The sequence below is a fragment of the Camelus ferus genome, chromosome 5 (genome assembly GCF_009834535.1).
Source record: "Camelus ferus isolate YT-003-E chromosome 5, BCGSAC_Cfer_1.0, whole genome shotgun sequence".
NCBI lineage: Eukaryota > Metazoa > Chordata > Mammalia > Artiodactyla > Camelidae > Camelus > Camelus ferus.
This window is the reverse complement of record NC_045700.1, coordinates 40,720,804-40,735,847: the sequence shown is the minus strand read 5'-3', so window position 1 is coordinate 40,735,847 and position 15,044 is coordinate 40,720,804. Positions and strand designations below refer to the sequence as shown.

Below are 15,044 nucleotides of genomic sequence, written 5' to 3'. Positions count from 1 at the left end.
ACAACTTCAGAATCTTGTGCTCAGAACCTAGTATTTCACAGAAAAAAATTTAACCAAATTACCTTCAAAAGAAACCTGATGACTCATTTGTTGATAATCACAAATAGCGATATAGCCAAATGTCCATATTGCTTCTCATAAATGTACAAAGAAAGACATATGTCCTTTAAAAAATTAGTCTACTATGTGAATGAGATACTGTTAAAATAATTCCCTTTGTCTTCAATCCTAGTACTCAGTACTCTCCTAAAATGATAATAAGACTGATGACAAAACAACAAGGTGAAAATTATATACAGCCCTTCTATCACCAATGTATCATCTATATGTGTGGTTATAGAGAGCTTTCACTATTAGGTTTATGAAATTTATTTAATTCCTGAAAATGGACTACTTTTATCCCACACACCGATGAATACCTACAGTCTTTACTCTTTAGGAAGTGAATGGACTAATCCATGTTCAATTGTGTATTTCTTTATTGAAAACATTTTGACAATATTTCATGTACATGTAGTAAATGTATTATTTAAAAACGCCTTTCTGGTAAAACTGAGATACATACTAGTTATTTTACATACATTAATGACATTTACCTTAACTAATGATGAATAGAAAATTTACCATCAGATGTTATATTTCACTATACCTGTTTTTAGTTGGCACTATGTGGGCAAAAGTGATACTTACCTCTTTTGAATAAATTATACAGTACTAGGTCATTAGGCTTTTAAAAAATTCCACCCCTCCTTACATTCTGTATTCCTTTACCTGTTTTCTTTTTCTTCATAGCACTACTAACACCATCCAATGTAACATAAAAATTACTTCGCTTTTTATTGATTATATATTTCTACCCTTTAAAATGTAATTTCCACTAAGGCAAGGCTATTGGTGTATTTTATTCACTGCTATTGCCCCCATGCACATAGTATGCACTTAATATTTGCTGAATGATAGTGGTTGTTATATAAATTAATTTAACCACTTGTCTCATGGAACAATTAAGCAAGGGGTGTCTTCACTGACTTTTCAAAAAGATGTTTACTATTTTTATTTACTTGACTTGCTTTAACGTCTTAAGATACCACCTTTTTAAAAGCTTTATCTGAGAAGCACAGCACTGTGCAATTCCATTTCAAGTGGAGTTTGTACTCCCACTCCATTACAAATCTCTTTACTCATCCAGCTTCAATTTGCATATGGATTCCTTAGGGGTTTATAGCACTCAAACCTACCTTACAAGCATTGCAAACCTACATGCCTTTCCAGGTCATTGAGGAAATGACTTAATTCTCTGGTGAGCTTAATAAAGAAATTGCATGTACAGAAATAAAAAAATACCAAGTAGGCAATGCTTCACCTTTGTTCTTTTCATAGGTGTTTGCCTAACTATTTCTACAACATTAAATTTGCAGTTGTGGCAGAAAAGAGATTTTTCTTTCTTAGAATCTCACATTACTTACTTATGTTGTACTTGAAGTGCTACTTTAATAAAAGGTCATTTGGGTGTGGGTTGTAATGGAGCATCACTCCCATTGGTATAAACTCTCAGTATTGTAGGCTAATAAAAGCCATAATGTGAAAATACAAACAATCCCCAAATAATTCCCATTGCACTTTAGAATTCATTACATGCCCTTTTAAACCTAGCCTGTCTTTTTAATTATGTGTTGCTTGCATTAATAATAAAAGTAATTTCTGAGTAACATATTGGTTGGGCAATTCTTGAGAACAGGAACCAGATCTTACTCATTTTGAAACAACCAAAGCAGCACTCAGCCCATTGTCTTGCATATGGTAAGTCATAAATAAATTTTGAATGACTGTATCCTTGATATGATATGATGAGTGAGGAAAAGTAGACACTGAAGACAAGCCTGACCAAGGTAATCAAAATAAAAGATCATTACAGAGTAGTGGTTATCAGAGAGGAAGGGATTGGGACGCAGTGTGGCGGTGGGGGATGTGAAGGAGGGTCAACTGTATGGTGACAGATGGAAACTAAAGTTTTAATGGTGAGCACACTATAGTGTATACAGAAGTAGAAATATAATGTTGTATACATGCAACTTGTATAATACTATAAACCAATGTTACCTCAATAAAGATAAATAAATAAATAAACACAAACACAAAAATAAATAACAGATCATTAATAAATTTCATTTGAAACTATGAATACTTGGTATTGGGTCCCACAATATAAAGTAGTCAGAAATCATCCACTTTCTCAAGCTATCCCATTAGAATGAACCATGTTAACCCGCATTGTAACTCAGACTTCCAAATGAGTATTTTACATTTGTTCAATATTATAATAAAGAGTTTAATAAGAGTAGTATTAAACTCTTTATTATAATAGGCTTATTCTGCTTTTCTTTTCCAGACTTATGACCCTAAACAACTTAGAAAAGTTTCTCAAATATCCTTTTGCTCATTCATAGCAACTGTCATTCTACTGAGGTCACATTTTCCAGGAAAAATACAATTTCTTTGACTGTACCTAGAGAAAGTCAGGGAATGGGTATCAAAGAATTTCAGGATTGCTGCTCAGCTATCCCTCTAAACTATGTGTATATATGTATGTATGTATGTATGTTATAGCCAAAGATACAAAAGAAATTTAAAGATTTGCTAAACTGATGTACATTTCTTAACAAATCAAAAATAAAATTTTATAAGACTGCCTAATGTATATATTTTATGCTAACAGCACTAAACTTAAAAAAGTGAAGAAAATGTTATAACCAATGGATTCTCTACTGAAACCATATTTTCTTGTAACCATACCCAATTGAACAAAATAAATAAATGAATTTGTAAAAATCATTTTTTTTGTGGTTTACTCATTTATTTTTAAATGAGGAGGTACTGGGGATTGAACCCAGGACTTCGTTTATGCTAAGCATGCGCTCTACCACTGAGCTATACCCTCCCCCCTCAAATTTCTAAAAATCTTGAAAGATATTGTAAAAAATATGTGTTTTGTATAAAAGCAATCTTCTTTATTAACCAATTAAACACTAACAATACCAACACAGAACAGTGACACAGTTATATCTCAGATGTGTAAAAGCATGAAAATAATAAAGTATGCTAACCTTGAGATCTCATGAACTCCAGTATCTTCCTGAAGACTATGCCTCTGAAAACATTTTTTCAGTTTGTTGATATCTCCTTATTTTTTCCTTAAAAAAGAAAATGTTTCAATATGTCACACAAGGTTATATTTTCAAATTGTAAAGCTGACTACAAGATGTAAATATAATGTGACACAGAGGAAAATCAATAGGAATCTTGGAATATAAACAAGGCATTAAATTTAGAACTGAATGATTGTACTGTATATGAATTAGTATAAAAAGAATATCTATCTTAGAAGAATGTAGTAAATTTCTAATTATTCATACACTTTCATTCATTTATTTACCTGTTATTCAATCAACAACTGTTACTATGGACAAGAAGTTAAAGACATTTTATCTTATTAATCAGCATTATGCTAGATTTAAATAATTTTCTAGTCTCCAGGAGATTCGTATTTTCAAGTCACCCAAAAAAACCAGGAAAATCAACCAAAATCTCATAGCTAGATAGTTGCTGAAAATCACAATGAATATTTTTGTGTTTTTTGATTTGCTTAAAGGAAACTGGTTATAAAATTAACACAAACACTTATATATTCAGGTTTTAAGATGACCTAAGCTTTAAGAAACTAATTTAAGCAAAACATTCTCTAAAGTAAACATGCTTTAAGGAAAATCTTGTTTTTAAAATTACAGTGCCACAATTCAAAATGATTAGTGCAATAATTTATAGAGATAAAAATCCTGGGAGTAATTATATGCTTTTATTTTCCCAGACTAAAATATATATAATCACTTTTTCTAAAGAATTAATCAGCTTTCCATTCTAAAGTTAAGATAAATCTTTATGTCCATATAAAAAAATAAAATTTTTTCTTAAAAAGGAGGTAGAGAAACTTGTGAAGTGTGGTTCATTATTGTGTTTCCACAATAGCCAGAAATGAACTACTGATTGTAGCCAATAATAATAGCTAATGTAGAAGTACTACAAATGAGTTACTTGAATGAAGAAATAGACTGAGCAAGCAACTTATGTTGTCATTCAAATAAGCTTAAAACATCAAAAATCTTTAAGAAAAAATTGTCTTAGAACAACTGTGTCTCCAGCCTCTTTCTCCATTTAATCTTTATGGGTAGCTGCATGAATGTGCATGGGGACATGGACTTAGAAGAAACTAGAATATCTGCAGTACTCACAACAGTAGCAGTGTTATCAAACTGTGGTTAGAAATAAAGAGCTAATAGAGGTTACTGGGTCCAGTTTGGTTCCGGGGAAGCCCAGATTCAGCAGAAGAACTTGAGAAATTTTGGAAAGTTTGATTCAAAATTCAATTTTAAGTATAATTTAAAATGTCTTAAAATTCTGTTGAGAACATTGGGCACTCAAATGACGACATACTAAAGACTGCTAAAGCAGTAACTTGTATCACCTATTACTCTCAATTTAAGGAATATTTCAGAAATATTTTGTCTTCTCTGTTAATGATACATATCCTGAGGCTGCAAGTCAAGCAAGCAAAAACCAACAAACATGCTAACAGATCTCTATCTGCCTGTAATGCATCCAGTGAATACAGACTCAAAACTTCTTTGCAATTAAAACCAAATACTAAAAATAAATTAGATGCTGAGTTGAATCTGTCTATAAATGTCATTCATAATCTCAACTCTAATTTTCTTGTTAATGAAAATTAATCCCATATTATTTAAATGTCATTTTTATCTATTGAGGTAGCGTTTAAGATTTTATCCTAAAAATAAAATAAGTTTTTGCTGCTTTATAGCACTTTTTATAAAGTGGGGAAACTGCTGTCTAGTTCCGTTCTATTTTACAAATAAGAAAACTGACTACTATATATTTGTGACATGTAGCTATCTCTAAAGGAAGAGACTATCTTTTGACTACCAACTGTTAACACTGAAATTTAAAACATAATTGCATTTTACAACCAAATAAATTAAAGACTTTCTTTAGGCATTTAAGATAGTCTACTGAGAAAAGCAAAAGCATTGAGAAATGTAGTGATGAAAATTTACATACCTGTAGTTAACCTGTAATTTGGACAAAGGCCAAGGACCCTTAGTAAGGGAAAAAAATAGGACTCAAATTCTGACCTGTTTGAAGATCAAGGATATAAAAATATATTTGATGGACAGGATTTGCCCTAGCTAAGGTCTGTTAAGTCCTTGGGAGGGAGTCCATCACAAAGGAAGAATAATTCCTAGAAGAACAAGTCACATTCAGTGCAAAGTTCCAAGTACTGAAGAGTGAGGATCAATGTCAGTTCTGGGCATTGCTGGACACCAGTCTGGTTCAGCACCTTGGCTCTGTGGATGTGACTTGGTCTCACTGGCTGTATGAGACTCTGCAAGGAAGTGTGTGTGCACATGTGAGAGAGTTGTGGATCTAAGATCTGTTGATCAATAGCACTTCACTCTGAGACCCAGGCAACTGTGTAGAGAAATGATGCCTAGATAATGTGCCTCAGGAAGATCTAGGGGCTGCTAGTTTTCCTCTGCAAGCCCCCTGGCACATCAGTGGTGGTCTACACAAGATGGGTGGGAACTACCATTTTCCTGGAATCTTACGTCTATGAGGTAATCATGACCTGAGTAAGCTACCCTCAGCATAGCCTGCTACATCACTACTTGAGTGGAATTGCAGTCCCATGGGTAGCCTTAGCAGTGACAAATGACACCTGGGACTGATTTGTGGATAAATATAACTATCTCAGGTACTATGAAAAATATTTAAGGAGGGTGAAATTTATAGAAGACTTGGGACATGTATACTAATATAAACATAACGTCTTTTGTTCTTACATACCCTGTGCTCATCTAAAGTAAAAAACAAAATTGACATAAACCTATATTATCATTTTAAAATGTGCACTTGCAGCTTATATCTAGTCTTTTCTGATATCTGGGGTTCAACTGAGAAATGCCCTGAGAACTAGTTTTCACTTTTAGAAATTCTTGCAAAATTGCAGGGCTAGAGGGAAAGGTGGAATTACCTCTCTTGCTCCAGGCCCCATGGCTTCCTGGTTGCCCATGCACATTACTGCAAACCACCCTACAAACCCTAGCAGCCATTCGGAGTGGCAAGCGAGGGTCAAAGTACTCTCCCATGTTTGTCAACATTTTCTCCAAAGGGCTCCTTCAGCAGGTCAGTGAGGCACAAAGCTCTCATTGGCATGTTTTAATCAATAGCCGTGCTAGACTTCACTGATGTCACTGAAGGTCACATTTCACTGGTAGCCTTGACTGAGCTGTAAGATCAGCTTGTGCCATTTTTAATGGACAATTCAATGATTAGCTATAATGAGATATAACTTGTTTAAAAAACTCTTAACTTGCTCCTATCTTTAAAAAAAAATCTTTCTTGCAAATGTGGGGGTTTTGAGGATAAACTTGCTTCTCCAAGAATCACAGAATTTGAGACCCCCAAGCTGATAACTTCTGCATGTCTGGAAGCTTGGCTCATATCACAGTTCCCAGATGTCAAAAGGAAAGTCTATGAACACAAGTGAAGAAACGTGAAATTGCTGTTCCATGTTTCTAAGGTAATAATATGACTTATAAGTTCAGTGCAATAGTTTAATTGCATTTGCAATTGCATCTCAAAATACAGTATTGCATGATTAATATGCCTGTAACCCACAAAAGCATCATTCACTATGAAGGACAGCTTCTTGACAGAAGCAAAGGGCTAGGGCAAAGGAATCTAGCAGGGAAGACAAATCTGACATAGAAAGTTTACCCTTATTTTTTTAAGAGAATAAAGCACCACTGACAGTCACACTGATTCTATTTAGAATTATTTCTTAAGTAGCAATACTATTCCAATTTTTTTTACTTCACATACCTGCTGAAGGGCAGTTATCAAAATATATACAGCCCTTAATTCACTCTAACAAACAAAAAATGAATTTTCCTTTTTTTCCCTGAAATGTGTTGAACTATAATAAACAGTATCACATGACCAAAAAGTTTCTAAAATAATAGTACCACTTAGTCATTCTATTTCAGTAGAGTGGACAAGAGTTATCAAAACAAATTAAATCAGTCCTAGTTAGGCTATTTACATATCAAGTCGTCACCATGGGATTCTTCCACTCAATCAGCTGCGCTCTAAAGTGTGCAAACAATTCTCAAAATGGTTCAGATAAATCTCTATTTAAAGGCATGGGAAAAGACATAATTAAAACTATTGGGAATTTTGCAAGAAATATAAGAAAATCTAGGTGGAAATTTAGGTGAAAATTAAAAAACCCAAAGAAGTAGCTAATTTCCAAGAAAAATTGTAAATTAGCAAAACTGACCCAAGAAGAGGTGCAAACTTGACAAATTATCATAAAAGAGATTTAAAAGGTGTTTCTGGTTCTACCATCACAAAAGCAAACAGCATCAATATGGCAAAGGGAAGCCTTAATGAACCTTTACAACAAAAGTCTCCAAGTTGTATAGATCATACACTTTGCCAACAAAAAAGCTTCTTGACTTCTACACAATTTTCTCTCATCCCACTCATGTTCACCCTTCCCCACTGACTGAATTTAGGGTCATTATTCACCATTGTTGTCTCTCCTTTGCACAACACTCACCTTGAATGACTTTTTCTCTCTTTTCCAAGTCAATGTGACCAAAACAAAATCACCTGGTTAAATTCAGCTCTCTTCCCACTTTGAACCTGCCCTTAATAGCTGAACAGATAATGGCTAGAAAAAATGTAGGTTATTACATTACTGGCATAATTATTTCTATATAACTGCAAACTTCAAATGGGTCCCCAGTAGTGCCTGACAGTCTTACCACATTTCCCTTATTAATTCATCCTTCAGTTCTATGATGCCACAAAAAGGGGGCACCTTTACTTCTTTTCAACTGTCCAACATTTCTTCCCATATTTTCCTTCTCACTTTATGATAGTGCTTCTAAGAAAATTGAAAGGATCCTGATTTAATTTCATCTTCTTAACATTATATTCTGTATACTCTCGATATTTGCACCCATATAGTCAGCATTCAATCCTGTTATAATGGAAAAACTGTTCTTTCTCCCACCTAGGGTCAACTCCTTCTCTTAAGCTTTGGAATCTATGTCCTCTCACTAATTCTCAGTCTTTGCTGCTTCAGTGATTCCTTCTGTCTCCTGCATCATCATTTCTCCTTCATTTTACTCAATTATTCCCACTTGCCGGCAAATACATTGTAATGTCTCCCAACTTTAAAAAAATCCCTTACAGCAATTCCCAATCTCACTACCACCATATTTCTTCACTCCATTTTATAGCCACTACCCAAAATAAGATATTCTCCATTCCTCAAAAGTAATTCTATATTGAACTCCCCCAAATTAGGCTTCATTTTCAGAGCTCCACTGAAATAGCACTTATCAATGTCCTTAGTGAACTTGAATATTACCAAATCCAATGGTAACTTTTCAGCCCTTCCTTAAAAATTCAAGACAGTCTGACTCAGATAGCCACACTTCCTGTTCTGAAGTATTTCTTTACTTGGCTTGTAAGATACCATGCACGGCTTAGGCTTTTCTCCTGCCTGATTTCTTCCATTTTCTCTAACCTCTAAATCCATTTGTGGTTTGAAGTCTGAGACTTCTCTATCTGACTCTTTCCTAGGAAAGCAGACCCAGTCCTATGTTTTTAAATACCACCATTTATTTGTGAATTTCAAATTTAGATCTGTAGCCTGAGCCTCTTCTCTGAGATTTAGAGTCTTATACACACTGCCCACTCTACTCTGCAGCTTTGCATAATTGGCTAATAGGCTTTTCAAACTTAACATGTCCAAAAATAATAATGATAAAATAAAAGGAAGGAAAGAAGGAGGAGGGAAGGGAGAAAAGAAGAAAGAAAGAAAATAACATATTCCAGGCTTCCTTCTCTTACTCCAGTCTTTCCCATTTAAATGGCATCACTGTTTGCCCAATGACTCAAGTTAAGAGCCTAGCTCTTTGACAGCCACATGTAAATCAATGAAGTTAGAACACTTTTCTCACACCATATGCAAAAATAAACTAAAAATGGCTTAAAGACAAATATAAGACAAGACACTATAAATCTCCTAGAAGAAAATATAGGCAAAACATTCTCTGACATAAATCTTAGCAATGTTCTCCTGGGGCAGTCTACCCAGGCAACAGAAATAAAAGTAAAAATAAACAATTGGGACCTAATTAAACTTCTAAGCTTCTTTTGCACAGCAAAGGAAACCAATCATAAGCAAAACAATATGACAGCCTACAGAATGGGAGAAAATATTTGCAAATGATGCAATTGACAAAGGTTTAATTTCCAGAATATATAAACATCTCATACAACTTAATAACAAAAAACCAAACAACCCAATACAAAAATTGGCAAAAGACCTAAACAAGCAATTCTCCAATGAAGACATACAAATGGCCAATAGGTACATGAAAAAATGCTCAATATTGCTAATTATCAGAGAAATGCAAATCAAAACTACAATGAGGTATCATCTCACACCATTCAGAATGGCCATCACTAAAAAGTCCATAAACGATAAACATGTATGGAGAGGGTGTGGAGAAAAGAGAATCCTCCTACATTGCTGGTGGGAATGTAGTTTGGAGCAACCATTATGGAAAACAGTATGGAGATTCCCTAAAAAACTAAAAACAGACTTAATATATGATCCAACAATCCCACTCCTGGTCATATATCCAGAAGGAACTATAATTCAAAAAGATACATGCACCCCAATGTTCATAGCAGCACATTTACAATAGCCAAGACATGGAAACAACCTAAATGCCCATCAACTGACGACTGGATAAAGAAGTTGTGATATATTTATACAATGGAATGCTACTTAGCCATTTACAGCAACATGGATGGACCTGGAGATCATCATTCTAAGAGAAGTAATTCAGAAAGAGGAAGAAAAATACCACATGATATCACTCATATGTGGAATCTAAAAAAAGAAAAAAGGAAAAAGAGGACACTAATGAACTCATCTACAAAACAGAAACAGACTTGCAGACACAGTAAACAATCTTATGATTACTGGGGGAAAGGGGATGGGAAGTGATAAATTTGGGAGTTTAAAATTTGCAAATGTTAGCCACTATATATAAAAATAGATAAAACAAATTCTTCTGTATAGCACAAGGAACTATATTCAATATCTTGTAATAATCTTTAATGAAAAAGAATACATGTATAATGAAAACAAATATATGTATATATAAATGCATGACTGAGATATTATGCTGTATATGAAAAATTGACACATTGTAACTGACTATAATTCAAGTAAAATAAAGAAAATGCAAAAATAAATGAAGTTTATTTTCCACTGAGCCAATGAACTGGGGGGGAAAAAAGCGTAGCTCTTTGAGAAATGGGTGATTCCAGGATTAGGGCAGTATGAACCAAAAGCATTGTATAGTGACAAAAAATAAGGAAGGGAAAGAAAAACAATAGGCACAGTCATGTCAGAAGGACACAAGAACTGACCCAAAAGAATTCTCAATGGTCAAAGTTGGAATACTTTAAGCAATAAAAATAATGACAGTATTACATTATAACCCAAAGAATAAAATGAATATGTACGAGTCTATACTGATAAAAATAAGTGACTGAATAAATAAATAGGAGATAAGGAACAAATCTTCCTTGCATTAAACAAATTCCATGACATGAGATTTATGACATCACATAAAAATGCATGTGTGTCTGCATAAAGAGAATTATTCAGGGAAACCAATTTTGAAGCACAGAGTGGTTTTTGGACATTAGGCCCACATTTTTTTCAAGCAGAAAGCAACTTTTAAATATAAAATTGATTGCAGGGCTCCTTAATTTCACAGAGAAAATAGAGAATCGCTGCTAGAATTGATCAGATTCCCAGGAAGTGCATAAATTCTTACAGATGGTCCTAGGAACACAGCTAAATTACAGACTATGTTAGTGTACTTTCATGCTCAGCTGCAGAAAATAGAAATTAAACCTAAAAAAAGAAAAAGCAAAATCCACTGACAGGAATAAGAGGAAGATCTTTACAGCATTTGTTCCCTCAACTTTTAGTTAATGAAGCAGCCTACGGTATCTACCTAAAATGTTTTCATAGGCATTCTCCCTCATGGAAACCACACAGTTATCATCCTGCAGGGTAGGAATGGCCAAATAAAGTCTTAAAGGGTCGCTAGGGCTGCCCTGACGACTTTCATTCTCTTCAAAAAATGAGAAACAAATCTTAAGTCTGTTTTATAAAAGTATGTCCTTATCTTCTCTGCCACAGTAAGATCTGAGAAGTTTCACCAATATTCTCTGTAGAAAGTGCCCAGCACTTAGTAAGTAACTAATGTGTTTATGTATTTTCCCCAGATTTCAGAAACATTGCATGTAGTGGCAGACAGAAATAGGGTTTATATATTCATGCAATTAATCTGGTCCCAAATCTGTCTGCTCGTTACACCACGGAGCACATTGTGCTAGTATCAAGTACAGCATGTGGATAAAGAAAAAGAGGGATTTATTCTAGATACTATATGAGGAAATTTTGTTGCATAAGTCTATCTGTTGATAGACTTCATAATAGATGACTTAATAGTAAAGTGATTTTACCATAAAGTGAAAAATGAACGCTAAGGGAAGATTTTTCAATCTATGAGTAGAGAAATGAAGATTCAGTGCAGTTCAAGAGAAAAATATTAGTAGCATGATAATGCAATAAAAAAGTGTTTAGGCTCTGGAATACTGAAAAACAGAGGTTGGCATCTTTCTGATGTTTTCATCTTTCTTCTGTGACTTTGGGCAAATTACTTAACATCAGTTTTTCATCTGTTAAGTGGGCATATGAATGCCAACTTTGCATTTTGTAGGGAAGCCAACAGGCAAGGCAGTCAGGAAAAGCAATTTTCAGAGGAAGGGCAGAGACTGGATCTGAATACAAATGGGCATACAGTTGACATACTAAGACACTCCTCATGAAATGAGACATGAGTTATTTCACCGTCTATGTTGGAGCCAAGGGTGGAAGATACTGTTCCTTGTCTTCAAGAATGTAGCGCTAGGAAGAGGTGTACGTCTACGTGTACAAATGGCCAATAGGTTCATGAAAAAATGCTCAATATTGCTAATTATCAGAGAAATGCAAATCAAAACTACAATGAGGTAACATCTCACACCACTCAGAATGGCCATCACTAAAAAGTCCATAAACGATAAACATGTATGGAGAGGGTGTGGAGAAAAGAGAACCCTCCTACATTGCTGGTGGCAGATACCTTCCACAGATCTGAAGGGAAACCCACAATCCCATATGCAGTGGGAGAAAACGAGGCCAAGTGAGAACAGAGCCAAGTCATGGGTGGAGGAGCACTGAGTTTGTCATCTGAGCCCCAGATCCACTTTTTGCCTGATATGATTTCATCTATGTCTTTCTCAGTTACATGAACTAAGTTATCTTTTTTTATGTTTCAGCTGGATTGTGTGTTATTTCCACTTGCAATAAAAAGTCTTGATTCACATAACCATGACCGTTAAATTTGGTCTGAATATTTTAAAGAAGTGCAAGGACAAATGCAATTAAAGAACTGGATATAGTTACTTATTACCAGTAAGAGAAATTAGTGAAGGTGGTTATGTTGACAGGTCTTGGTTGACCATCATACTGAATGAATTCTCTCTCTCATCTTAAATAGAGAATTTAAATGCAAAAAAAGGGAAAGAAATCTTAAAAGGTAATTTCTCCCAGTCTTTTAAGATAGAGAAACCAGTTGATTTCTTTGATTCATGCCTGGTAATCAGACTACAAAACGAAGGCAGATCAACACCAGATGGAGGCTATCACAACAAAAATTGGCCACAAAGAAACAAAAATGTATTTAAATTTAATCTGGAGTTACAAGATGTGGGATGCTAAACACAGCAGTTTCATTCTCTTTTATCCTACTTCAACACTGAAGAGAGAATTTTTTTTAATAAAGTAGATGATTTATCCTTTAGCTCATCAGAAAAATAAAGGAGACCCAATGAACCACTATATCTATTTATTTGTATTTAACACTGTTTCTAGCTTTTCCTTTTTTCACACTAAGCAGTATCTACACTTTATCTTTTTACTACTCCTCAATTAAGTGGAAATAGTATAGTGCTTTTTGCACCATTTTTTTCTTGTCATTTGTGTTTGTGTGTGTGTGTGTGTGTGTGTACATGAATTTGAAATGTATTTTGAAATATTATATTTTATTTATTTTTTTGTAGCCTTTGACCAATCTTTCCGTATTTCTCCCACTCTCCAACCTCTGGTAACCATCAGTCTATTCTGTTTCTATGAGTTTGTATGTTTTTTAATTTCACATATATGTGAGATCACACAGTATTTGTCTTTCTCTTCCTGACTTATTTCATTTAGCATTAATGTCCTCAAATTTCATCCACTTTGTCACAAATGGCAGGATTTTCTTCTTTTTGTGGCTGAATAATATTCCATCATATGTATACCACAATTTATTCATTCATCCATCCATGGGTACAGGTTGGCTATTGTAAATAATGTTGCAATGAACATAGGAGGTGCATATATTTCTTTGAGATAGTGATTTTATTTCCTTTGGGTATTTCCCAGAAATGGGATTGCTGGATTCCACTGGGTTGCTGGTTTTAAATTTCTGAGGAACCTCTGTAATCTTCTCCAAAGTGGCAGTACCAGTTTACATTCCCACCAATGATGCACAAGGCTTCCCTTTTCTCCACATCCTTGCCAACATTTTCTATCTCTTGTCTTTTTGATAATAGCCATTCTAACAAGCATGAGGTGATTTCTCATTGTCGTTTTGATTTGCATTTCCCTGATGGTTAGTGATGTTGAGCACCTTTTCATGAACTTGTCGGTCATTTGTATGTCTACTTTGGAAGAACTCTACCCAGATGCTCTGCCTATTTTTTAATGGATTATTTATTATTGAGTTGCATGAGTTCCTTATATATTTTGGATATTAACCCTTTATATATTATTTGCAAATACTTCCTCCATTCCATAGGCTGCTTTTTCATTTTGTTGATTATTTATTTGCTGTGCAGAAGTTTTTTAGTTTGATGATTTTTGCTTTTGTTACTTGTACTTCTGGTGTCGTATCCAAAAACTCTTTGCCAAGACCAATGTCAAGGAGTTTTCCCATATATTTTCCATAAGAAGTTTTGTGGTTTTAGGCCTTACATTTAAGTCCTTAATCCATTTCAAGTTAATTTTGTGAATGGTGTTAAGATGGGGTCCAGTTTCAACTATTTTTTATGTGAATATACAGTTTTTCAAATACCATTTGTTGAAGAGACTATCCTTTCTACATCAAGTGTTTTTGGCTTTCTTATAAAATATTAGTTGACCAAACATGCATGGGTTTATTTTGGGGGTCTTTATTCTGTTCCATTGATCTATGTGTCTGTTTTCATGCATTATAATACTGTTTTAATTACCATAGTTTTGTAATATGATTTGAAATCCAGAAGAATGATGCCATCAGTTTTGTTCTCTCTCAATGAAACATATTTTGAAGTGGATTTTAAAATAACTTTAAACATTTTTAAGGATCTTTTAATGCACCAAATTTCCAGACTAAATTAGATCCTCATGTGAGATTAAAGAAATTATTTAATGATAAAATAGAGTCAAAGGCTATAATAGTTTTATATTAGGAAAAATATTTTTCAGTTCATCATATTAAGAATCTGAAGAAAAAATATGATTATCTTGATATATATATATCAGTGAGGAATTGGATGTTACTTCATGTTCATTATTAATTAAAAATTCTTAATAGAAGGGTACCTCCTTAGTATAAAGGATATCCAATGGTCAATTAAAGGTGAAACCCTGGAAGCTTTTTCATTTAAAGAAAAAAAAAGCCTATGCCTTTCCTAATACTAGAAATAATCTATTAGAACATATATAGAAAAGTCTCACT

General features: G+C 33.9%; 1 protein-coding gene across 1 annotated transcript in view; it reads right to left on the bottom strand.

Annotated features, from left to right (window-relative positions):
* Positions 1-15,044, bottom strand: part of CSRNP3 (cysteine and serine rich nuclear protein 3) — a 179,958-nt gene that overhangs the window by 141,216 nt on the left and 23,698 nt on the right. Inside the window, exon 3 of the mRNA XM_014560204.2 lies at positions 3,105-3,191. Within this exon, the coding sequence (XP_014415690.2) occupies positions 3,105-3,117 (13 nt within the window). The 5' untranslated portion in view covers positions 3,118-3,191. The remainder of the gene's footprint in view (positions 1-3,104; positions 3,192-15,044) is intronic.